This window comes from Mauremys reevesii, linkage group 1 (genome assembly GCF_016161935.1).
Source record: "Mauremys reevesii isolate NIE-2019 linkage group 1, ASM1616193v1, whole genome shotgun sequence".
Lineage (NCBI taxonomy): Eukaryota > Metazoa > Chordata > Testudines > Geoemydidae > Mauremys > Mauremys reevesii.
In genome coordinates, this window is record NC_052623.1 from 64,971,401 (window position 1) to 64,999,118 (window position 27,718).

General features: G+C 41.1%; 1 protein-coding gene across 1 annotated transcript in view; it reads right to left on the reverse strand.

The window, feature by feature from the left end:
* GTF2F2 (general transcription factor IIF subunit 2) overlaps positions 1–27,718 on the reverse strand; it is a 143,144-nt gene that overhangs the window by 11,252 nt on the left and 104,174 nt on the right. The window contains exons 7-8 of the mRNA XM_039519408.1: positions 18,693–18,792; positions 3,810–3,953 (exon numbers count right to left, since the gene is read on the reverse strand). Coding sequence (XP_039375342.1) covers positions 3,810–3,953; positions 18,693–18,792 — 244 coding nt within the window. The remainder of the gene's footprint in view (positions 1–3,809; positions 3,954–18,692; positions 18,793–27,718) is intronic.

Below are 27,718 nucleotides of genomic sequence, written 5' to 3' on the forward strand. Positions count from 1 at the left end.
GCTAGAAGGAAGATTACAGAGGCTGCATTGGTAAGGAAGTCTGATGTCCTGGCACAGTATCTTCCAGTGGTTTGGCTGAAAAAACTCAAAATAAACTGAATCACCAGCTACTGCTCACTGCTTTCTGTTCTTCAGCAATATCCATTATTTTAATGTTACTTCATGACATTTATTACATGCACTAAGAGCTATGGGATCAGACATTACTGTACCAATATTGCTCAAATATTCTGCAATTAAAAAGGAGCTCACCTAGTAAACCATTCGCACACAAAGTCTTTCAATTTTTTGGTTTGGGAAAAATGTCTCAAAAATTTCAAAGACTGAAGTTACAGCATAAGAAGCTCTTACTGCTACTGCATTTTTTAAGGTTTGAGAAGCCTCAATGCAGTTTTTTAAATGGAGAGTAAAATGTTAGTGTGGCATTATAGTGAAAACATACTTGGGAAGCTGCAGAGTGCATCAACATCTAAGCTCTGAAAAATGTTTTTCAAAACTTATGAGGAATGCAAAAACACCTGAGAACAAGTGGACTAAGCTTAAGTGTTAAAAATAATTATAAATAGTCCTCACTATTAGCCATTTATAAATAATACAATTCAAATTAGACACAGTACTCCTATTCTTTAGTGAATATTTTACTGTTTACACAGACAAATTCTATTATTTGTTATTTATTCAGTTTAAGTCTGGAACAACTCCAACAACTTCTATGGAGTTACTCTATATTTAGATCAGGGTAAAGCAGAGTAGATTTGGCTATTATCATAGTGTAATTTGTATGTGTTTATATTATTTTGAAGTAAAAATATAAAATGTATTAGAATTCACAGGAGACCTGCTCTGTGTTTACAGGACTTCAGAATAAATATAATGTCGGATCCAGCATACACCAATGTACTCTTCAAAAGTGTCAGAAGGATGCTATTTAAAATCACACATAAAATACTGGCATTTATTTGCTATTTGATTAACTAAGTTTTTGACTGTTTTGCTAAGTGAATTTTAAACATTAACACCCAGTGAGGGAAGCATCAATAGATTAATTCTAACATAGCTGAAAAAAGAATTGGCAAAACCTTTTAAGTCAATTCTGAAAATAACCACAGCAGTTAGAAACCTAGAGGAAAAATTACATACCAAGAAAGTCTTAAAAGCTATTTTAGAAAATCAAGCAGCGAACACTTAGGCAGAGTTTAATTAACAGCCAACCTCTTTACAGTAAGTAAGAGGAGAAAATATCTATTCAACCTGTTGGGGTGTGTGTGCGCGCATGCGCAAAGCAGAGCTGCTATGGCAACAATGAAGCCACAGTGGGTTATAGGAACAGATACTATATTTTTGGAAAAAATGTTTCACACTAGAGATTAATGTCTCGGGCACCGAGAAAATTGGCACATTGGAATGAAAATAGGCTGAAGGGCAGGAAACAAATAGCTGATAGCTGCTAATGGAATTGTTTCCATTTAGAAAATGCTTACTAGAGAAGTACTTAAAGGAAACACAGTTAGAAACTTAGCATGATAATTTTGTGTGTGGGGTAGGTGACATATTGAAAGAACATTTCTAAGTTATCACTACGCTGGATATCATGTGAACAAAGAAGGAGGCAGCCAAGTACAGGCTGTACTATCACCACTAATATTTGGGTGTAGGGGAATCAGCAAACATCCATCAAAAAAGTAAAAAGGAAGAGGCAACTATATATCACGTTCTTCTGAACAGACACTGAAGAACATACTGAGAGGGAAAGAGTTTAACAGCTGTAAAATCTTGGTAGTCTTCAGATAAACTTGCAGGTTCAGCTCAAGGGACCAGGAAAATGTGATACTGGGTTGGAACAGAATATAAATTTAGGTATATTGTATCATTATTAAGAGTTCCACAGTTAAAAGCAATAGAGCTCACTGAGATTAGAGTCATTAATTAATGTAGATCCACCACACTATGAGCAGAATATAATTTCTTTCATTGGAATAAAACAAAAGTGACAGATATTATTTAAATTGGTGTAGAGCCCAGATTGTGCTATGTGCTTTTCAAATATAGAAGATGACAAAGTCCCTGCTTCCAGTAAGAACAGCCTGAAAAAATGAGGACAAAAGGTGTGACTAAGGGATACAACATATAAGCAAAGCAATCAGGATAATGATAGGTCACATATTACCGGTACATTTTAATCTTTTTTTTTTTTTTTTTAAATTGAGAACACATGATTCCCTTCCCCATTCCCTCCACACAACTCAGCCCTCATCTTCCTCCCACACCAACTCTCAGCTTGTGTCCCTACACCCTCCCCCTCCCAACAGATGAAGAGTTTACTCGTACAATAAATAAATGAACAGAGAAATGGATGAATTAATCAGATTGTTTCTTCTTTATGTTGCAGAATAAGTGAGCCTTCACATACCTGAATAAGGGAATCATGGCTTTGTGGCCCTGCTCAAGGAGGTCATTCTGTCATGGGGGGGGAGGGATAGCTCAGTGGTTTGAGCATTGGCCCAAACCCAGGGTTGTGAGTTCAATCCTTGAGGAGGCCATTTAGAGATCTGGCGCAAAAATCTGTCTGGGGATTGGTCCTGCTTTGAGCAGGGGGTTGGACTAGATGACCTCCTGAGGTCCCTTCCAACCCTGATATTAACATTTAACTGGTTAAATTTTTTAAATAACTATTTACTCACACATCTCCACATTTGATACGTATTAAGTGAGCAAAACTGATGTGTATTCACTCTATTATAATAAGGAATATAGGGATCTAAAGGTTTTATGTTATGATTTGGGCCACTATTTCTGTTGTGTATATAACATGGAGTGCTGGAAGGAGCTCAGAAAATTAGCCAGCGCTGCTGCAGTTCCTACTACTGGTCTCCAGGGATTGATATTGTATTCAGCAGGCTACTTACAGTTTTGGGGCGGGGTTGGGGGGTGCACAAGGGAGAGAACCATGGAGTTAAGACAGGCTGAACAGCAGCTCTGCACTTCACGATGCTTTGCTAAGGGTATCCATAAAGACAGAAATCACAGGGAACTGGAGAAAGAGGCAAAATCCTATGGGTGCAACTCCTTTTCCACTTCCCCTGCCAGAAATAGCAGGGCATAAAAGGCAGTCTCTCCCCTGCAGAGGGCTGCTGGCACTTGCCAGAAGGCGCAGTTGGGATCTGCCAGGATGGGAAAGGGAAAAAGAAAAGAAATCCAAGGGCTGGAGTCTGTTGGGATGGGGATATAGAACAGAGTGAGGTTGTGGAATGTCATTTCATCAAGGGAAAGAAGGGACAGGGCTACTCCCCCAAAGCCCATTTTTGAGTATGTATGTGTGTGTTTCTTTTCATGTTTTATTTTCATCCTAAACAGTCCCACACACAAATGAGGTAGAAAAAAGCCAGAACTTCCCCATCTCCCCCATAAAGTGGAATTTTAAAAATCTAAATGTTGGCAATAATGAGAATATTTCATATTAAATGTATTTGGGGCCTGAAATTAGGATACTTGACTTTTTTCTACCCATTTACATGGATACATATTCTGATTTCTAGCATTAAAACACAGAAGCCAAACACAGAAGAGATCTATTATTTGACCCATCTCTTTGCCAAGGGAGGATTTAGTCTCTACAATATTTTGTATCTTAAAATTTTGTGCCAACTTACCTCTCTTTACTATAAACACACACAATATATACATTTAAAATGTATATTTTAAGACTATGTATTGTAAGTATAAAAGGCACATTCCCAATATAGCAATATATTTTGTAGTGGTCATTACTGAAAAATATGTTACGAAGGCTATTATAAACACATACATACCACCGGCTGTTTGGTTATGTCCACCAAGTCCTTAATGTTGTAATACTGGTGTTTTTCAAAGGCAGAAAAAAGCATGTCCAACACTTGCTGCTTATCAGCCCGAGCTCGTTTTCCATCTTCTTTTTTCTTTTTTTCATACTCAATCTATGAATTAAAATACCATTTTTTAAAAAGATGTACATGCAACCAGGGCCAGCTCCAGGGTTTTTGCCAGCCCAAGCAGCAAAAAGAAGAAAAAAGAAGCCGCGATCACGATCTGCAGCTCTACTGCCGCCGTTTCAGTCTTCGGCGGCAGTTCAGCGGCTGGTCCTTCGCTCCGAGAGGGTGTGAGGGACCTGCCACTGAATTGCCGCCAAAGACCTGGACGTGCCACCCCTCACCGTTGGCTGCCCCAAGCAGCCACTTGCTGGGCTGGTGCCTGGAGCCAGCCCTGCATGCAACACATTCTCTGGGTATTTCTCTGAACAGAGTGCTACAGTATTTAATAATAATAAAACATTTTGCAGCTACATCCTGCTTTTCCTCTCCAAAAAATCAACATGTGGAGTGATCAATCAATCCTTAGTACCTCTGTAACATGCATAAATAATAACTCCACTTCACAAATAAAGGAACAGACACAAAGAGATTAAGTGACTTGTCCAAAGCTAGAAAGAGTTCACATCCCAGTGTCAGAACAGGGATATGAATTCAAAAGTTCGCAGTGTACACCTCTTGACACAGTCAACTTATTTTCATTCTCTGATGCATTTGGGTGATTTATTACACTATAATTATTCTGAAAGCCTGTTTCTTAAATTTGAGAAATCTTCAAAATAGCAGCAAGTCTATAACATTTGCAAACTGCACCAGTCAATAAAGTGGGTAATAAAATACCATCTTGATTGCCAAGACCTACAGCAGAACAGCTGGACTCCACAGAAACTATAGAATGCGGAAAAAAATCCTGGCAATCTACTTTTTTGTTTTTGTTTTAAACAGTACACAGACATTTGTATCCAAAGCACTCCACTGAAAATCCAACAGGCAATGAGCTAGGACCTCCTGCAAATACTGAAGAGATATTATGGCTTTCCAACATCTTATAATCCTCAAACTATATGAATTTAATTTCATTCTGTCTAGTACTACCATAGCACTGTCCCACACAAATAGATTTTTACGTTAGAAGAAAGCAAGCATGATAAAAATAGACACAGTCCAGCTACAAACTCATCTGCAAACAATTACAGGTATCTTCAAATTAGGTAATGACAGAACCAAGTGTGGATCCTTTAATTATAAAGCAAACAGAATTAGGGACCCATTAGTTTGACGGAAACTTGTTGCGTTGATAAAGAACGTAGAGTTACAGAAGTTTTGTTGTAACCAGTTTACTCCTTTAACCCATGGCTTGGGTATCATGAGTAGAATATTTGGAGTCAGTGCTTCCCCTTCCCTCCAAATTTTGCAAACAGCTTCCCCACTAGGGTGACCAGACAGCAAGTATGAAAAATCAAGACAGGGGGTAGGGGGTAATAGGAGCCTATATAAGAAAAAGACCCAAAAATCGGGACTGTCCCTATAAAATAGGGACATCTGGTCACCCTATTCCCCACCAATGCAATCAACCAGCTCTGTGCTGCACACATTTCAGTGGTGATGCAGGACCCAGAATGGAACTAAGTAAGATTTGCAGGTTACATTTGTACCATAAAGAAACACTATTGTACCTGAGTCCAGGCAGACAGTACAACTGTATATCGAGGAGGGAAAACACAATTTTGGGACCATCTGTCGTGGTGCTTAACATGAAGGGTAGGAATATCTGAGCTGATTGGCCCTTTACTATCTGAGGTGGAGAGTGGAAGAGAAACAGTAAAAGTGCCTGTTGTTTTTGCTAGAAGTATCACAATGTGCTATACCTACTGTCTGATGACTGGAAAGTTCTCTGCATGTCACTGTGGAGGGAACTCTCTTTGAGTCTCAGTCTACAAAGTCTTAACATTGTGTTTAATGTCTAGCCAGGGTAGGGTTGGACTTCTTAATTTCCTGGGGTTGGGGCGGGGAAGGTGGGTATACTGAGCACCTAACTTCTTCCCATTGAACTCTGTCTCTCAGGCTCACTTCCCAAATTTCTATTGTTGTGCTTTAGCTCGACTGAGCATTATGCACTTGATGCAGAAGCACTTGGTGTTGGCAGATCAGACTTTTAAAATGTATTTAATTGTGTACCCATAACAGTCCCTTCTGGTCTTAAAACTCTATGAATCTGCCACATCCTATCTGAGCCTGATAATCTTATTGTCATGTATACCTATATAATCTGTATCACAGGAGCACCAGAAGGTACTTGTCGTGAATGGAGTCCCACCGTGTTAGGTGCTGTACACACACTTAGGAAGACAGATCCCACCCCGAGGAACAGTGAAATTTTTGTTTGTTTTTTCTGTAGTGACCACTTATGATTAGTATTCTCTGGAAAGGGCTCTTTTGTCATATCAGTTGAGCTAGTATCAAAGGAGAAGATGGCTATCATGTAAATAATCGTCTTCTGAAAGTAAGACAGACATGAAGCGAAGCCACACTATTTTAAAAGATAAAACCGTTGATCTGATGACAATGTTCTATTAGTGATTTTATTTGTATTTTGACAAATAACTGACATAAATTCATGCATTTGGTCTGCTGGAGGTTGTTGCTGTAGAGTGGCAATTGCTCATTATCCCATTACTTGATAGGTAAAAAGACCTATCCATGGATTTCCTTAACTCTAGCTATAAAATGAAAAGGAGAGCTTTTGGTTTTCTTTTTTTTTTTATCTTTATATGTTATCAGCCAATTCTGTTCTCCGTTACACCAGTGCAGGTCTGGAATAATGAGACTGGCTTCCACGGAGTTATTCCAGATTGGCATGTTTGTAAGTAAGAGCAGACTTTGGCATTCTGCAACTAATCTCTTTTTGGTGTTTCTGAAGTGTCCGTTATTATTGTGGTATCTAAGTGCTGTAATAATACTTTGTGCATATAACACTTTCCATCTGAGGAACTCAAATAGCTTTATAAACATTAATGAATAACATCCCTATAATTAGTAGTAATAATAAATATATGAAGTAAGGAAGAATCATCCTCATTTTACATGGGGGGAAACCAAGAGAGAGAGATTCATTGGCCTGCCCAAAGTCAGTGTCATGTCCTGTAGTGACAACATAATATGGAGGGAGATGGGAGCGGGGAGGAAGAAACAGAAGAGAGAGGAATCAAACATATCTTTAAAATCAGTTTAACTTACTATAGGACTACAAACAATATAAAGCTCCTGTTGGAAATTGCTGTCTCGCAGCTTGGTTTCTGCCAGTATCTTCCCTTTGGCTGTTTCATGCTCAAGTACATCCATTGTACTGGGGGACTCTTTAAAAACAGCCTTGAATAAAAACCTCCTCTATTGAAATTTAAAGCGTCTTTCTGGCCATACTTTCTGCAAAAGATTAGTTCAATATGCTTCTACATTTAGAAATTCAGGAAGTGGGCTCAAGGATGAATGAGTATTGGTCCCTCTGGGCAACAAGAATCTTCTTCATTAATTCAAAACAAAACAGAACAAAAAACGTCGAATGAACAGTTTTGCTTAGGACAAGGTCAGTCTTTAGGTAGATGGTCTCTTACTTACATAAACATCAGTAATAGTGAGACTGGAGCTGAAAAATGTGTTAGCCTTTTACCTTATTTACTGCGATGTAAATAAAAATGCAGCTGACTCACCCTTCCCTGTCCATTGGGGGGGGGGGGGAAGAGGGAGAAGCCATTAATCACCTCTCAACGCTGCTGTGAAAGTTTTCGAGGCCAGTTACACTGCTCTACAGCCAAAATGCTTCTGAAATAAATGTAGTCAAACTTTACTAATTCTGGGTCATTGAGAACGAAAATGAGGCTTAAAATTGTTGATTGGCTCTAGTTTTCAAGTTATGCTATTGGGTCAGTATATACGACCCTTGACTTGGGAATAGCGGAGGATAAGTGAGTTATAAAGGGAAGGGATCTCAATTTAAACCAGAAATGACTAAAATACATCTTTGACTGGATCTATGAATAAATCTATGACTGGGTTTGGACAGTACTTGCTTTTTAGGCAAAACAATGAATGATGCAATCTGAAGCTGGTATCGCGTCATACATGATATGAATTGCATCGTGTTATTCCTAGAAGTCATGGATGATGCAATCATAACGAAGCTTACATCACTCTGCTGAACAAATTGCCCTATAACAGCTCTAGAAATCATAGTGTGTCGTGCTCTCTTATTTGTCAGTGTTTGATTTTGCAAAGGGACACATTTCTGTTTAGCCAAAGTGAGCAGAGATGCCTCGTACTTGTGTGAACAGTGCAGGTAACTTCTGCTATGTTTGTGGTGAAGTGACTTTTGCATCACAAAAGCGCAGTATAACCACTAGGGTTAAGAAAGCCTATCACCTTTATTTTGGCTGCAAAATTGGAGATCAGGACAAGAAGTGGGCCCCACACATATGCTGCAACACTTGTGCAACAAATCTTCGCCAGTGGTTGAACAGGAAAAGGAAATCTATGCCTTTTGCAGTGCCAATGATTTGGAGAGAGCCAACAGATCATACCAGCAATTGTCACTTCTGCATGGTGCCTCCAGTTGGGAAAGGTGTGTCAAAGAAGAAAAAGTGGACTGTGCATTATCCAAACATTCCACCAGCTATACGCCCAGTACCCCAAGGAGAAGGACTGCTGGTTCCTGATGCACCAGACTCATTCTCACTTGAGTCAGATGAGGAAGAGGAAGAGGATGAAACTTCTGGTCCTGAACCATCAATGTCACAGGACCCACATTTTCTCCCATCCTCCTCCTCTGAACCACACCTCATAACACAAGGTGAACTGAATGACCTTGTCAGGGATTTGGAACTACCCAAGAGTAAGGCAGAGCTGTTGGGCTCCAGACTACAGCAGTGGAATTTCCTGGCAGGTGATGTTAGGGTTTCCATGTTCCGTGACCGTCAAAAGGATCTCGTCCCATTCTTCTTCGTGGAAGGTGATCTTGTAGCCTGCAACAACATCGATGGTGTGATGGCAGCCCTCAACATCGTTCACGATCCAGATGAGTGAAGACTGTTCATTGTTTCATCGAAGACGAGTCTTAAAGCTGTTTTACTGCATAATGGCAAGGTTTTGCCATCAATTCCAGTTGGTCATGCAGTCCATATGAAGGAAACCTATGACAACATGAAACAACTTTTGAGGTGCATAAACTATGACCAATATCAGTGGCAGCTTTGTGGCGATTTGAAGGTTGTTGCTCTCTTGCTTGGTCTGCAGACTGGATACACAAAGTACTGCTGTTTTCTCTGCGAATGGGATAGTCATGCAAGAGATTCCCACTACATCAAGAAAGATTGGCCACTCCGACAGTCATTGGAGCCTGGGAGGAAAAGTGTTCAGCATCCACCACTTGTTGAATCAAGGAAGATTTTGTTACCACCCTTACACATCAAGCTGGGTCTGATGAAGAACTTTGTCAAGGCCATTGACAAAACACAAGCAGCTTTCAAGTACCTCCGTGGAAAATTTCCAAGGTTAAATGAAGCTAAGATAAAGAAAGGTGTCTTTGTTGGTCCTCAGATTCGTGAACTTCTTCGAGATGATGCATTTGACCATTCACTGCGTGGCAAGGAAAACACGGCATGGAAAGCCTTCCAGTTAGTGGCAATACATTTTCTCGGAAACAACAAGGCAGACAACTACAGGTTGTTGGTGGAAAACCTCCTCAAGGCATACAAAAGCCTTGGTTGCAACATGTCACTAAAGATACATTTTTTGCACTCTCATCTAGATTTTTTTTTCCCACTGAACTGCGGAGCAGTGAGCGACGAGCACGGTGAGCGATTTCACCAGGATATTGCAACAATGGAGAAATGCTATCAGGGCAAATGGAGCCCATCAATGCTTGCAGACTATTGCTGGACGGTGACAAGAGATGCTCCATTTAATGAATACAAGAGACAAGCCAAGAAGCGCTGAGTAGACACTGAATAGGACTAAACTATGTACATAATAGTTTTTTGCCTTTTGTTTCATAATAAATTTTAGTTAGATAACCCTTTTGCTGATTTTTAAAGTGTTACATAAACAGGACAGGTGAAATATCATCATGTAAAGCAACCATAAACACCTGAAAAGATCTAGGTTTACAATTTATGATTAAAACTCTACTATCTACACAATATACATAGACATAAAATGTAAAAACTTAAATACCTTAGAAACAGTAGCCAGTTGTTTTAATTGTCATATTTGAATTCAGCACATCAAAATACATAATAAATACTACATTTTATCTCTGAAGCAGACGACTTCTCAAAAATTGTAGACCAGTGTAATCTGATCTCTCTTCAGTGGCAAAAGTCCATTATCCTTTGCCTGCTTTTGAGTTTGGTGACTTCAATAACTCAAAAACATAATTGTTGAGATTTTGGGCATGAAAGGTGGAGAGAGCCTGTCACTGCAGGTTGAATGATTTTTCCAGAAGAGTACCACTGACTTGATTTCCTAATTCCTTTTTGGAATTTTCTGTTCCTATCAATCACTCAAGAACCAAACCAAACCAAACGACACCCTGAGGTGGAAGGTCAAACTAAAGTGAGAGAAAAAAACAGTCTAAGGGATTTTTTGAAGCAAAAATATGAGCTAAATCCTCCTGCCATTCATTCAGCATCCTTGTACCTGTACAAGTGAGATTTAGAGAAAACTTGTTTAGAGACTGATTATCTTCACTTGGAGAAACAACCTGTTAAAATTTAACACTGTCAAGCAAAAATGCTTACTGTCTAAAATGGACACTTTCTACACAGAGGAGGAAATCAAGTGATCTTGCACCACATTATTATGAGAAGATCCTCAAAACAATCCCCACTGCTGTTAGCCTTTTATGGGACTATTTTATCGAAGGTTCTCACATACTGCAATATCTAATTTTTGACCCCAAGAAAATGTTATGGAACAGTATGCATTTTGTTTTTTAACTGAGCTGAAATACTGCAATTTTATTATCTGCTAAATGGCAATGGACAACATTTCTGTTTCTCTGCTATCTTGCAATTTTATAGGCTAATTAATTTCTTCCCATTGGGAGCTTTCATTTTGCATTCTCTTGATTATCTAAGCCACAGACGAGTGCTCTCTATAAAAATGAAGCTCAAGTACTCTAGAATTCATAAGTCATTAATCCATACAACAATTCACACATAAAAGTGATTATCACTCCTCACTTCTTAGCAAAGATTACTCTAGGAGTGAGGTCTTGTATTGTTAAAACTTCATTATTTTGTTGGAAACATTCAGTTATTTTCAATCGGTATCTCAGTCATGTTAATTAGCGATGCTCAAAATTAGCTTAAAACTTCAGCAACAGCTCCCACTGCACTGTAGGAGCACCAAAAGCAGTGTGAATACTGATATTTTTAAAAAAATATGGTATTGCTGCAGCATTCTCTCCACAGTTGTGAGGACTGACATGACAGTTCTTATAAAGTTACAATGCCTCACTTTAACTTTATTCATCTTTTGTAACAAGATATGTCGTGCAAGAGAACCAAAACAGTTTGTGTGTGTAACATGATATATATAGACACTGTATAAACTAAATTAATATTTTCTTAAATTAAAAAAGCCAAAATATTAAAATATATTTGGATATCATAAGGGTGTAGTTTTGGGATGGGATGGTAAGCACTGAAGTTGCTGTTTTATCCCCTGCAATTCTTTATACAAGATCAATTTTTCTTTGTTTACCTTCACAGTGTGTCGCTAGTCTTACTGGAAGGTTGCCAAGATTCCCTATTTGAAGGCATCACTAATACAGACACGTATTATATTTCTTCAGCATATGGTTAATACAAAGACGAAGAAAAAGACGTGATAGGTGAAAGTAAAAAGTTTTCTTTAAAAAAAAATTTGAAAGAAGCTTTAAAAACGTTCTGTATTCTTTTCAAAACTCCTTTTTTTAAAATAAAGAACTATTCCGTAGTCAGTGAAACATCCCTACAATTATCATTTCAGCCTGCAAAGACACTACTCTAGCGAACAAATAAACGCAATTAATTTAACAATGAAATTCACAGTCCAACTCAAAATTGCTTTCTTGGTCTGCCCGGTATTCTGAAGTACAACCAAATGTGCATTTGCTGAAGAGATTTCACAGTGTGTGTTGACGTAAGGTCTTGTCTACACCCTAAGCTTTTTCTGAAAATTGTTCTACTCTTTCAGCAACAGTAGAAACATCAGTGTGAGACATGGTACTTGCAACTTCTGGTGTTTCAATCATGTAGTCTAGCCATGCTGTGAGCAGGGTTACATAGCATGGTGGTAAAAATCTATGAGATCAGCCTATATTTAGTGCTCTCACTGTTAGCACAGTGGAGTTTTACTAATACTATACCACAGGTGGGAGAGTTTCAGACATCCTCAATGTAAATGCAGCCAAAATGAATGAGGTTGAGTCAACCTGGAGGACATGTGAACATGCATAAGCTGAGAAATGGAAGTGGTAGGCTTTGTGCTGAGAGACTGGGAAGGTTATAGGGTCGGACTGGGTAAGCAAAGCCCATGCCAACAACGGACGGAAAAGAGGTCTCCACAGGAGACAGCAGCAGCTAATAGGAGCAGTCACAGGGAAAGAGAGACTAGTGACAGGCAGGGCTTGCAGCTGATTTGAAAGAGGAGAGAGAAGCTACTAAAGGAAAGGAACTGACAGGTGGGGGAAGAGAGTGGTAAACAGTGATGGATGTTGGAAATGGGGAGTGATGGCAGTACAAGTGGAAGCAACGGTCTTAGAAAGATGGTGAAGGGCTTTGGGGGCTCAAGTCTTTCAGCCTGACTGGAAGTTCTTCAGTATCCGAGGGCCAGGGGATGTCTACGTATGTGGGACAGGTGTCTGGGACTGGTAATAATATGGATGAATACCCTTTAAAGAAAAAAATACTGTTTACTGCTAATGTTCTCTACAAACAATTTAATTCTCTACCACTATATTTTGTATTGTAAAGTGCTGTTTTCACACATTTATAAGCGCTTGAAATTAATGTGGTCTGTTAGTCTGCAGAACCACCTAAATGGAGCACAAATCCCTAAAATATTGTCTGAAGCTTACATAAATAGTGAGTACTTCAGAAAATTTCTCAACAAGGAAGTGGTGATATTTATTAAACCAACATCAAGATGTTTACAGCTAGATGGTGACTAGCCCTGTATGGGTGCATATTTAGAGGGGAAAAGGGACAAGACATTTTCCCACCACTTTGCTCAGTGACACTAGCCTCTCTAAATAGGAGAGGGGTTAAGAGCAAATTGGGCTCTTGTTGCGGGAAGAGCATGCAGCACCTTCTGAAAGGATGTATCTAGGACTGCCACGGCCCATGCTACAACATCAGAGACAATGCCTCTGAAATGCCCTTTCTATGTTTTTAATATAGTGCCCATCATCATAGTTTCTAAGGGCTGAACAAAATTAAGAAGCCCCAAACCAAGAGCTTTTCATTCTGTTTCTATGAGGGAAACAAATGTCTTGGGACCCCATCACTGCAGGCAATAAGTTACATGCTACAATCTCACTCTTAGGGCTCAGGCCTCGCAAAATAATATTAAAGTCAGTCTGATTTCAGGCTTGACTTATTGACCAATATTGCTGCAAAAGCATCTGACAAACAATACAAGTCTTACTGCTAACAAGGCCACAGTGAGCTCCATACGCAGCAATATCTGCAGCATTCAATTTAAGACTTCAAGAGACTTGGGAAATTGAAAATAAATACTATATAATACATTCCTCCATATATTAGGTGTTTATCACTCTTGTTGTGGTACAAATGGTTGAAGATTATTAGGTAAAGTTAATGATTTTGCACTGCTCATTAAAGCAATAACTTTTTAAAAAATTAACTCAGAGGTGAAGTCTTATTTATTGACTGCCTTATCACCCAACAGATATAATTCTGTTTATTTGCATTGTTAAAACAAACAAACTGAAAGTGATGTAGACACGGTTAGTGGAGCCTAGAGAGCTTTGTTAGCATATGATAAAAGACAGTAAAGCAACAGAAGTTTCATAGCCATGAGAACGTAGTTATAATACTACAGGCATGCATTTATAAATATATAAGGAGAAATTCCCTTCCCCAAAGAACTAAAACTGTAAGTTATAATTACCAGTTATAACAACATTACAATTACAATATTCTAGTGAGAAGGCAGGGTTTAATTTCATTTTAGGAGAGAAAGAATCTCTTCCCCTCCATTCTCATACTGATGGATGAGGAATGTCATTAAAAAAAAAACGAAGAAAAGAGATTGCAGATATCACTCCCCCTGCCCACCTCCAGTTCTTCTTCCTACCCTTTCCTTTTGTACCTCTCATCATGGGGCAGGGGAAGGCAAAGAGGTGGAGTCATACTCATGTCCCACTTACTATGCACCTTCCCGTCAGTAGCTCCACCCCTTTCATTTGTCCCATTCCTTTCATTTTTGCCCTTCCTGGGAGTCTCCCTCTTCCGTGGTAGATGATTTCCCTTCTTCCCCCTTCCCACATTACTTCATATTTTTCATGTCCCCTGGTAACTGCTGCCCTTATTAGAGCAGTGTGGTATAACTGAGAATATTGGGATGAGCTTAAGAAAATAATTTCATCCTGAAAAAGTCAGGAAAAATTTAACTGTGAGATCCTAAAAGATTGTGGAATGATCTTTTAAGAGAAATGGGAGAAGACTCACCATTTGGGACATCTAAACCTAGATTCCACGGACTGGAGAACTCACTGTAGAAAACAGTCCTCCACTGGCATTTGGTGGGGAATGAAGGAGGGATGATATGATGCAAGTGATCTATTTTAATAGTCTTCTTTTATCAGAAGTTCTACAACTAACCATACTGGATACATACCGTATGTCTTCTGGATGTTTATATCAACATGACCAGCTGCAAACTGCTAACCATGTTACAATTTGGGTACTCCCATATTACAACCACGTTCTCATTAGGGGTACATCTACAAAGCAACTAGACATGGGCAAGCCAACTCGGGCTCATGGGGCTTGGGCTATGGTGCTGTTTCATTGCTGGGTAGAGGTCTGGGCTTGGGCTGGAGCATGGGCTCTAGGACCCTGTGAGGTGGGAGGGTTCCAGAGCTCAGGCTCCAGCCTATAGGCAGTGGGTAGGGGAGGCTCTGCCTCCCCAAACAGCCAGGCGAGGCCCCGCCCACACTGCAACTCCAGGGCCCTGCTTCCCAGGGTTGCAGCAGTGCCACGTGCTCTCCCTCCTGGCACGCTGGGGAGGCTGCAGCGGCGCTGCTGTGCGCTATCCCTCCTGGCGCTTCAAGGCTGGGGGAGGCTGCGGGCACTAGCCAGCCTGGTGCGGGGACCGGCAGCCACAGTGGGAAGGATCTGGGTTCCAGGGGCACGGAAGGGGCAGGACCTTGGGTGGAAGGGGCGGGAGTCTGGGGGCTAGCCGCCCCCAGCCAGTGGCTCACACGGCGCCCACGCTCCAGCCTGGGCCCAGAAGTCTACATAGCAATGAAACAGTACCTGAGCCCAAGCCCCAGGAGCCCAAGTCAGCTGGCATGGGCCAGCCATGGGTTTTTCTTTGCTGTGTACAGTGATGAGCTGCCAAAATCTTAACAACCGGTTCCCTATAAAAAGTTCCGATTTAAGAGGGGGGAGCAGAGGAGGGGCTGGGGGCCCCTGCAGGGCCTAGGGCAAATTGTCCCACTTGCCCCCCGGCAACCTTAGAACTTGCAGCCTCCTCCCCCCTTACCTTGCCGGCAGCTAAAAGCAGCAGGACGACTCAGGAGCTCAGCTGAGCTGCCCAGCTGCTGGCCATGCTGCAGCTCTGCGGGGGGTGGCTGGGGGGAGACATCCTCGTGGGGCCAGGGCCCCTGCAGGGCCTGGGCCAATTGCCCCACTTGCCCCCTCTCCTCCCCTCTGGCCTTGCAGCAGGACCCCTCCACACGCAAAAAGTGGCAGCAGGACGACACCAGAGCTCAGCTGAGCTGCCCAGCTGGTGCCGGCGGCTAGCCACGCTGCAGCTGGGGGGAAGCGGGGGAAGGGCCAGAGGAGCCTCAGCCTCCCCAGCTGGGAATCCTGGGAGCAAAAGGATGGTCCAAGCCCATGGACTAGAGTTCTTTGCCCACCCCCTGGCCCTTTAACAATCGGTTCTCCACGGAGGTCTAATTTTAGCAACCGGTTCTTGGGAACTTGTGGGAACCGGATCCAGCTCACCACTGGCTGTGTAGACATATCCTAAGAGATCTAGTAACAGGCTGGGGGGACAACTGTGTTACAAGACTGTTAAAAGTTGTTGTATCAATAGCATCATGACTGTAGTCTATAACTAGACTAAAACTTTAGGGCTTGTCTACACACAAAAGTTAGACTGCTTTAACTACAGTGGTATAGTCAAAGTAGTATAACCCCCTAATACGGTGTTTTGTTCTCTGATTAAAATAGGACCATATAGATCATTGCTGCAACCACTGTTATATATTTGCAACAAATCTTGTACAAAATGTGGCATGTAAGATGTCTATGGAAAGGTTATGATTTGCTGAATATAATTATGCTATTTGTATGCATGTATCATTTTTGTATTTGAAGTTATGAGTACTGGCTCTATGCCTGTACTTCAAATGTTTGCTTCTGGGGTAATGCCCACAAGGTAGTTAGCCAGCACATCTTGGAGGAACTATTCAAACTGAGTGGCCCATCAAAAGGACACTTAACTCACAATGGACCATGGGAGACGACCATCTAAACTGAACAGACTTTCCTGTGAACATTCCATCTGAAGTATAGGTAATGGCTTCCTGCTATGACTAAGTGAAACTGGGCATGGACATGTGACTTGCCCATGTGACTCCAAACTCCCATCTTTTACCTGTAATTTTCCATTAGCTGCGTTGAGGGCTTTGTTTGAAACAACTGGTTTCCTTCCACATGGCAGAAGCTATAAAAGGCCCTGGAAATCCCTCCATTTTGCCTCTTTCCTGGTCCTGCCTCTTTCATGCTCAAACCTCTGGACTATGGACTTGTACTATTGGGAGCATTCTAACCAAGGGACTGAGGTTCTTCCAATGATTTGGAAGCAACCAGAGACTTAACAAGCCAGCAGTTTATTCCATCGCTGCTACAAGCCTGAACCAAGAACTTTGCAATTATTGAATGTATTTGATTCCTTTAACCAATTTTAACTTTCACCTTTCTTTCTTTTTATAAATAAACCTTTAGATTTTAGATACTAAAGGATTGGCATCAGTGTGATTTTTGGGTAAGATCTGAGTTGTTTATTGACCTGGGTGTGTAGCTGGTCCTTTGGGATCAGAAGAACCTTTCATCTGATGAGACCTTTAAATCCAGGGTTGGGGGCGGGGGGTGAAACTGGAATATTTAAGGAAACCGTTTACTTGATTTCTTGTTAGCCAGTGTGGTGAGACAGAAGTTTACTGTTGTTGCTTATTTCAGTATTGGAAGAGGAATAAATTATACCAGGATAAGGCACATGCATGCTGGTATAACTGCATCTACACTAAAGAGTTTACCAGTATAACTATTTTGGTAAAAAGTCACATTCCTAACTGGAATATTGGTATGAAATCTGTGTGTAGATCAGTCCTTAGACTATAGCTACTATAAAAGCAGTGTGCTCTGAGAAAGGAATGATTATTTTGTGATCTGTTAGAATAAGCTGTCTACACTATGGGGACTACAGTGGCATAGCTACAGCACCATAGCTATGCTGCACTAATCCCATAGTGTAGATGCAGCCTATAGTGAGAGAAGGGGGTTTTCCATCACTGTAGTTCACCTCCCTGAGTGGCAGTAGATAGGTCGATAGAAATATTCTTCCATTGACCTAGCTACATCTATTCCAGGGGTTAGGTTGGCATAGCTATGCCACAAAGGGAAGTGAGTTTTTCCTACCCAGAGAGATGTGGCTACATCAATCTAAATTTTAAGTGTAGACCAGATCTTAAATTGGATTGTATTCTAAAATAATGGCTGTGTACCATACTTGTTGTCATTTGTTTTATGTAAATAAAATCTTAACCAGAAGTACAAAAGATCAAATGACTCATACAGTGACTAATTCTTAGTGTGATTTAATTTTAACAATGTTCCTTGCATTCAATATCTAAGTTGCTTATTATACATGCATACATACAAATTACACAAAAAGGATCTTTTAAGAAGGAGGGCATTATAGCTTGTATTCATACCAGATGACACTGACCTGTAATGTGGATGTAATATTATTAGAGTAATTGACACAGAAAATATGTACTATCAAGGAATAATGATGCAAAGCTTTACCAGTTGTTTCCTGTCATTCAGGAAACTCGCTGCAAAGGCTTAGAAGTTAAAGATACTTCCTTAGCCTTTCACATCTGCAGAATACATTATTGTTATTATGCATGACCCAAAAGTGGAATGAACAATCTCATGGTACAGTGTCTCTGCCCTTAAGGCCATGAAATTGAATTTTAGACATGACTAAAGATGAGAGGTAATAAAAACAGCAGAAAGAGGTTGTGGAAGGAAAAACAGGAAGGAGAGTTCCGCTATGCCTCTGCCATGCAACAAAGGGGAATTAGAATCAGCAGTTCTTAGCCACTGGATTGGCGCTGGACTCCAGAGAGAAGGAAGTTATCCAGGAAACAAAACATAGGCAGAATCTTTATACCACAGAAAAAAGGGATTTTCAAAGGGGAAGATTTTTGATATGAAAAAAGGCCACAGAAAGCCTGGACCCACAGGGGAGTCATTACATAGAACAACTATATTCCTTAGAGACTTGCAGTGATTAAGATTAGCAGGGAAAAAGATTAAAGTAACTTACATTATACTGATGATTAGCCACAGGTTTATAATTGGTTGTTACAGCTTTGTCCAATTGCTGTGACAGTCTTACAGGTTTAGAAGATTCTTCTATCTGTAGCCTTCAATAGAGAAAGAGTATAACTATTAAAAACTTCACAATACACACACCACTACTGAATTTATTCTAAGAATCAACAAGTATGGACCAACTCTAATCAAAGGTGAATTGCAAAGAAAAGTAGTATTTGTACACTCTTCCCAATTATAAATATTAAAAGGGTTTTTTTATTAATACAGCAAATATACCACAACACCAGATTAATCATAAATCTTTTTCTTTCTTAAAATCAGGTCTTGTTTATCCTTTTTTTGCTCAAGAACCCTATAGACTATTAGGAAATCTTGGAAGTAAGCCATCAAGAGATATTGAAAGCAATTGAGTGGGGATGGTCAGATTTATTAACCATAATTTAACTCAAAAGCATGATAAACTCTTGAGAGAAAAAGTTTTCTTTGTTAAAGATTCAAATCCACACCTATAGTTCATTCAATGGAAGGCTGTGGAAAACATTCACTTCAGCTATGCAGTCCTCCAAATGTCCCTAGTATTTTAAAGATAAATATAAAAACATGCAGAAGAGACTTTTCAGACCTTCATCTTGCATGATAAAGAAGCAATGAAGAGCACAATTTGTTTTTTTGCACGTCACTTATAAAAGCATGAATGCAGGGATAAAGTTATCCAAGTTTGGAACAACGTATGATTAGTCAACATGCTAAGATATATAACAAAAGTGACCATAAAGCTCTCTCTTAGTCCAAAGTTACTGTACATCAATTTTTGAATATCTAGTCTAAGGTTCAGATTTACACAATTTTTGCTAATTCCATCACACTAAAAAGACAAAGGAATTGTTGTGATGGGCCAGACCCAGCCCTCCATCTCGTTCAGTATCACTGGCATAAACAACTGCTTCAAAGGAAGGTGCAAGAAACTCTGCAGTAGAAAGTTATAGGATAACTTGTCCCGAAAGAAAATTTAAATTAATTTCTGCTTGATGTCACCACTTAAATAAAATGAAACCTTCCAATCAGTGAAGTATTTTTCCCCTAAAGGCACACTTTACAGATACAAATATCAATTTTTAATCATACATGATCCAAGTATTGTATAATAGTAAGTGAACAATGAAGTCTGTCTGGGACTGAAGAAAAAACATTGACACTAAGGCAACACAAAATACAACACCTGATAAACCACCAGATAATATAAAAAAGTATGTGATTAAAAACATCAAAGTTCTCTGATCTCTTTAGTTCTTGTTCCTATCCAGGCACTTGTATCTTTTCAAACTATATTTTACATTTGAAAACCAATGTGTCAGATATACAAGATTAAATCCAACATAGACTTTTCCAGTTTATATTGACAATGGGAGAATCTCCTCTTTTTGTCTCTAATAGAAAAATAAATTATATTGACAGAAACAATGTGTTTATTTTAGAGAATTTCAGAAGGAAAATAAGTTGAGAATCTACTATATACAGCAGCTGGAGGTTCAAATCATCATCCTTCAAATTTAGCATCTCTGAGCACTGGGTTGCAGTTATATTTTCTTCTACAGAGATATATATTTGACTTCCTTTGGGATTTTCGTAAAGATGTTATTTGTTTAATAGTTGCAGGGTGTCTTAAAAATACATCTGCCTTGTACTCTAAACCTGAGTAAAGTATGCCAACATTCCTAATTAAAGCCAACCCTGAACAAAATATAGTTTAAACACCTTCACTACATAAGCGTTAGCCAATTTTTCTTTTGTCTGAGAGTAGTTTTCCCCAGGGTTTACCGTAATTTAATTCTTGCCCATTGTCCCCAGCTCCAGTTCTTTCAAATGAAAGCAGCATTTTTCTATTTTAAAAGTTTCTTTTGTCTTCCGGTCTAATCAGTTACTTTTACACATTATTGATTTGGTTACCAAAGCACTCTCAAGTGAATAGACTGATTTTTGCAGAAGGGACGAGGAGGGTAAAACAGTGAAAGTAAACTTGCCTGTCTTCTCCCCAACCCCAATGGACATCATGACCCAAATTCTGCCCTGTTCTCTGTTTCATGTAACCCTTATGTGAGTGAGGTTAAACAGGGTGTAATTCAGGGCAGAATTTGGCCCATTGTGTTTACGTCTTTTCTTTACACCTCAGTCTTTTCCTCTCAATTGGCTATGTAGGTTTTTGAGTCTTCCCCCTCCCTGATTTTTTCCCTTACTTCACTTGTCTCCTCCAAGGCCCCTCTTTTAGGCAATGCTCCTAGAAAAGAAGGAAAAGAGACAGTTCCTGACAAAACCTCTCAGTGCTGTTCCTTGTCTTTGTCAAAAGTGGTTTCTAGAGATAAAGTAGGCAGAGTGTGCTAGATTTGCATTTCTCAGGAAATCACAGAATCATAGAACTGGAAGGGACCTCGAGAGGTCATGAGGGAACAGAGCAGAAGGAGACTCCACTGATTGGAAGGCATGAGATGCACCGTCCTAGGGATGGGGGTTCCACGACCACCACTCCCAAGAGGAGGAGGGTGGTGGTGGTCGGGGACTCTCTCCTCAGGGGGACTGAGTCATCTATCTGCTGCCCTGACCGGGAAAACCGAGAGGTGTGCTGCTTGCCAGGGGCTAGGATTCATGATGTGACGGAGAGACTGCCGAGACTCATCAAGCCCTCAGATCGCTACCCCTTCCTGCTTCTCCACATGGGCACCAATGATACTGCCAACAATGACCTTGAGCGTATCACTGCAGACTACGTGGCTCTGGGAAGAAGGATAAAGGAGTTTGAGGCGCAAGTGGTGTTCTCGTCTATCCTCCCTGTGGCAGGAAAAGGCCAGGGTAGAGACCGTTGACTTGTGGAAATCAACGACTGGCTACGCAGATGGTGTCAGAGAGAAAGGTTTGGATTCTTTGACCATGGGACGGTCTTCCAAGAAGAAGGATTGCTAGGCAGAGACGGGCTCCACCTCACGAAGAGAGGGAAGAGCATCTTTGCAAGCAGGCTGGCTAACCTAGTGAAGAGGGCTTTAAACTAGGTTCACCGGGGGAAGGAGACCAAAGCCCCGAGGTAAGTGGGTAAGTGGAATATCGGGAGAAAGCACAAGTAGGTGAGTGCAAGAGGGGAGGGCTCCAGCCCCATACTGGGACACCAGGACGATCAGTGAGTTATCTTACATGCCTATACACAAATGCAAGAAGCCTGGGGAACAAGCAGGGAGAACTAGAAGTCCTGGCACAGTCAAGGAATTATGATGTAATTGGAATAACAGAGACTTGGTGGGATAACTCACATGATTGGAGTACTGTCATGGATGGATATAAACTGTTCAGGAAGGATAGGCAGGGCAGAAAAGGTGGGGGAGTTGCGTTGTATGTAAGAGAGCAGTATGACTGCTCAGAGCTCCAGTATGAAACTGCAGAAAAACCTGAGAGTCTCTGGATTAAATTTAGAAGTATGAACAACAAGGGTAATGTTGTTGTGGGAGTCTGCTACAGACCACCAGACCAGAGGGACGAGGTGGACGAGGCTTTCTTCCAGCAACTAACAGAAGTTGCTAGATCACAGGCCCTGGTTCTCATGGATGACTTTAATCACCCCGATATCTGCTGGGAGAGCAATACAGCAGTGCACAGACAATCCAGGAAGTTTCTGGAAAGTGTAGGGGACAATTTCCTGGTGCAAGTGCTGGAGGAACCAACTAGGGGAAAAGCTCTTCTTGACCTGCTGCTCACAAACAGGAAAGAAATAGTAGAGGAAGCAATAGTGGATGGGAACCTGGGAGGCAGTGACCATGAGATGGTCGAGTTCAGGATCCTGACACAAGGAAGAAAGGAGAGCAGTAGAACAGAGATCCTGGACTTCAGAAAAGCAGACTTCGACTCCCTCAGGGAACTGATGGGCAAGGTCCCCTGGGAGAATAATATGACTGGGAAAGGAGTCGAGGAAAGCTGGCTGTATTTTAAAGAATCTTTATTGAGGTTGCAGGAACAAACCATCCCGATGTGTAGGAAGAAAAGTAAATATGGCAGGCGACCAGCTTGGCTTAACAGTGAAATCCTTGCTCGTCTTAAACACAAAAAAACAGCTTACAAGAAGTGGAAGATTGGACAAATAACCAGGGAGGAGTATAAAAGTATTGCTCAGGCATGCAGGAGTGAAATTAGGAAGGCCAAATCACACTTGGAGTTGCAGCTAGCCGGAGATGTTAGGAGTAACAAGAAGGGGTTCTTCAGGTATGTTAGCAACAAGAAGAAAGTCAAGGAAAGTGTGGGCCCCTTGCTGAATGAGGGAGGGAACCTAGTGACAGAGGACGTGGAGAAAGCTAGTGTACTCAATGCTTTTTTTGCCTCTGTCTTCACAGACAAGGTCAGCTCCCAGACAGCTGCACTCTGCAGCACGGTATGGGGAGGAGGTGACCAGCTCTCTGTGGAGAAAGAAGTAGTTCGGGACTATTTAGAAAAGCTGGACGAGCACAAGTCCATGGGGCCGGATGCACTGCATCCAAGGGTGCTAAAGGAGTTGGCCGATGAGATTGCAGAGCCATTGGCCATTATCTTTGAAAAATCATGGCGATTGGGGGAGGTCCCGGATGACTGGAAAAAAGCTAATGTAGTGCCCATCTTTAAAAAAGGGAAGAAGGAAGATCCAGGGAACTACAGGCCAGTCAGTCTCACCTCAGTCCCTGGAAAAATCATGGAACAGGTCCTCAAGGAATCAATTCTGAACCACTTAAAGAAGGGGAAAGTGATCAGGAACAGTCAGCATGGATTCACCAAGGGCAAGTCATGCCTGACTAACCTAATTGCCTTCTATGATGAGATAACCGGCTCTGTGGATGAGGGGAAAGCAGTGGATGTGCTATTTCTGGACTTTAGCAAAGCTTTTGATACAGTCTCCCACAGTATTCTTGCCAGCAAGTTAAAGAAGTATGGGCTGGATGAATGGACGGTAAGGTGGATAGAAAACTGGCTAGATGGTCGGGCTCAACGGGTAGTGATCAATGGTTCCATGTCTAGTTGGCAGCCGGTATCAAGTGGAGTGCCCCAAGGGTCGGTGCTGGGGCCGGTTTTGTTCAATATCTTCATTAACGATCTGGAGGATGATGTGGACTGCACCCTTAGCAAGTTTGCAGATGACACTAAACTGGGAGGAGTGGTTGATACACTGGAGGGTAGGGATAGGATACAGAGGGACCTAGAGGATTGGGCCAAAAGAAATCTGATGAGGTTCAACAAGGACAAGTGCAGAGTCCTGCACTTAGGACGGAAGAATCCCATGCACTGCTACAGACTAGGGACCAAATGGCTGGGTAGCAGTTCTGCAGAAAAGGACCTAGGGGTTACGGTGGACGAAAAGCTGAATGTGTGCCCTTGTTGCCAAGAAGGCTAATGGCATTTTGGGTTGTATAAGTAGGGGCATTTCCAGCAGATCGAGGGATGTGATCATTCCCCTCTATTCAGCACTGGTGAGGCCTCATTTGGAGTACTGTGTCCAGTTTTGGGCCCCACACTACAAGAAGGATGTGGATAAATTGGAGAGAGTCCAGCGGGGGGCAACAAAAATGATTAGGGGGCTGGAGCACATGACTTATGAGGAGAGGCTGAGGGAACTGGGATTGTTTAGTCTGCAGAAGAGAAGAATGAGGGGGGATTTGATAGCTGCTTTCAACTACCTGAAAGGGGGTTCCAAAGAGGATGGATCTAGACTGTTCTCAGTGGTAGAAGATGACAGAACAAGGAGTAATGGTCTCAAGTTGCAGAGGGGGAGGTTTAGGTTGGACATTAGGAAAAACTTTTTCACTAGAAGGGTGGTGAAGAACTGGAATGGGTTACCTAGGGAGGTGGTGGAATCTCCTTCCTTAGAGGTTTTTAAGGTCAGGCTTGACAAAGCCCTGGCTGGGATGATTTAGTTGGGTTTGGTCCTGCTTTGAGCAGAGGGTTGGACTAGATGACCTCCTGAGGTCCCTTCCAACCCTGAGATTCTATGATTCTAAGTCCAGTCCCCTGCACTCATGGCAGGACTAAGTATTATTTAGACCATCCCTGACAGGTATTGGTCCAACCTGCTCTTAAAAATCCCCAATGATGGAGATTCCACAACCTCCCTAGGCAATTTATTTCAGTGCTTAACTACTCTGACAGTTAGGAAGATTTTCTAATATCCAACCTAAACTGCCCTTGCTGCAATTTAAGCCCATTGCTTTTTGTCCTATCCTCAGAGGTTAAGCAGAAAATTTTTTCTCCCTCCTCCTTGTAACAACCTTTTATGTAGCTGAAAACTGTTATGTCCCCTCTCAGTCTTCTCTTCTCCAGACTAAACAAACCCAATTTTTTCATTCTTACCTCCTAAATCATGTTTTCTAGACCTTTAATTATTTTTGTTGCTCTTCTCTAGACTTTCTCCAGTTTGTCCACATCTTTCCTGAAATATGGTGCCCAGAACCGGACACAATACTCCAGTTGAGGCCTAATCAGCGCGGAGTAGAGCGGAAGAATTACTTCTCGTGTTTTGTTTACAATACTCCTGCTAATCCATCCCAGAATGATGTTTGCTTTTTTTTTTGCAACAGTGTTACACTGTTGACTCATATTTAGCTTGTGATCAACTATGACCCCCAGATCCTTTTCCACACTACTCCTTCCTAGGCAGTCATTTCCCATTTTGTATGTGTGCAACTGACTGTTCCTTCCTAAGTGGAGTACTTAGCATTTGTCCTTATTGAATTTCATCCTATTTACGTAAGACCATTTCTCCAGTTTGTCCAGATCATTTTGAATTTTAATCCTATCCTCCAAAGAATTTGCAATCCCCCCCCCACTTTGGTATTATCCACAACATAGAGAAGTGTGCTCTCTATGCCATTATCTAAATAATTGATGAAGATATTGAACAGAACTGGATCCAGAATCGATCCCTGCAAGATCCCACTCGTTATGCCCTTCCAGCATGACTGTGAACCACTGATAACTACTATCTGGGAATGATTTTCCAACCAGTTATGCACCCATAACTGGTTGGAAACTGGTTATGGTAACTTTCATGGATTGAGAACTGGTCCTTTCATGGATTGAGAACTGGTTAAAGGACAGGGAACAAAGGGTAGGAATTAATGGCAAATTCTCAGAATGGAGAGGGGTCCCCAAGGGTCAGTCCTAGGGACCAATCCTATTCAATTTATTCATAAATGATCTGGAGAAAGGGGTAAACAGTGAGGTGGCAAAGTTTGCAGATGATACTAAACTACTCAAGATAGTTAAGACCAAAGCAGATTGTGAAGAACTTCAAAAAGATCTCACAAAACTAAGTGATTGGGCAACAAAATGGCAAATGAAATTTAATGTGGATAAATGTAAAGTAATGCACATTGGAAAAAATAACCCCAACTATACATACAACATGATGGGGCTAATAATTTAGCTACAAAAGAAAAAAAAAAAAAGAGTTATCGTGGATAGTTTCTCTCTGATGATGTCGCAGTGGTGCAGAGGCGGTCAAAAAGCAAACAGGATGTTAGGAATCATTAAAAGGGGATAGAGAATAAGACTGAGAATATATTTTGCCCTTATATAAATCCCATGGTACGCCCACATCTCGAATACTGTGTACAGATGTGGTCTCTCACCTCAAAAAGATATTCTAGCACTAGAAAAGGTTCAGAAAAGAGCAACTAAAATGATTAGGGGTTTAGAGAGGGTCCCATATGAGGAAAGATTAAAGAGGCTAGGACTCTTCAGTTTGGAAAAGAGAAGACTAAGGGGACATGATAGAGGTATATAAAATCATGAGTGATGTTGAGAAAGTGGATAAGGAAAAGTTATTTACTTATTCCCATAATACAAGAACTAGGGGTCACCAAATGAAATTAATAGGCAGCAGGTTTAAAACAAATAAAAGGAAGTTCTTCACTATAACAATGTTTAAAAGGGGACTGGATAAATTCATGGTGGCTAAGGCCATAAATGGCTATTAGCCAGGATGGGTAAGAATGGTGTCCCTAGCCTCTGTTCGTCAGAGGATGGAGATGGATGGCAGGAGAGAGATCACTTGATCATTGCCTGTTAGATTCACTCCCTCAGGGGCACCTGGCATTGGCCACTGTCGGTAGACAGATATTGGGCTAGATGGACCTTTGGTCTGACCCGGTACGGCCTTTCTTATGTTCACCTTATAGTAGCTCCATCTAGGTTGTATTTCCCTAGTTTGTTTATGAGAAGGTCAAAAGCCTTACTAAAGTCAAGATATACCACATCTACCACTTCCCCCTATCCACAAGGCTTGTTACTCTGTCAAAGAAAAGTCTCAGGTTGGTTTGACATGTTTTGTTCTTGATAAATCCATGCTGACTGTTATTTATCACTTTATTATCTTCTAGATGTTTACAAATTGATTGCTTAATTATTCGCTCCATTATCTTTCCGGGTACAGAAGTTAAGGTGACTGGTCTGTAATTCCCCAGGTTGTCCTTATTTCCCTTTTTGTAAATGGGCACTATATTTGCCCTTTTCCAGTCTTCTGGAATGTCTCCCATCTTTCATGACTTTTCAAAGATATTTGCTAATGGCTCAGATATCTCCTCAGTCAGCAACTTGAGTATTCTAGGTTGCATTTCATCAGGCCCTGGTGATTTGAAGACATCTAACTTGTCTAAGTATTTTTTGACTTGTTCTTTCCCTATTTAAGACTGTGATCATACCTCATTGACTATGTTAGACGTCCAATCGCCACCAATCTTCTTGGTGAAAACCGAAACAAAGAAGTCATTAAACACATCTGCCATTTCCACATTTTCTGTTATTGTCTCCCCCCCACCACTGAGTAATGGGCCTACTCTGTCCTATGTGACTGTAGCTTAGGCTTGAATTCAGATGCTTTGCCATTAGGCCACTAGAACAACCTCCTCAAGGCCATTTCAGTGTCTCTACTTTTCTCTCTCATTATTTTAAATTTCCCTCTTGTTCCCATCATCCCTTCACACCACCACACAGCACCCTTGCAATAGTAGGGCACTG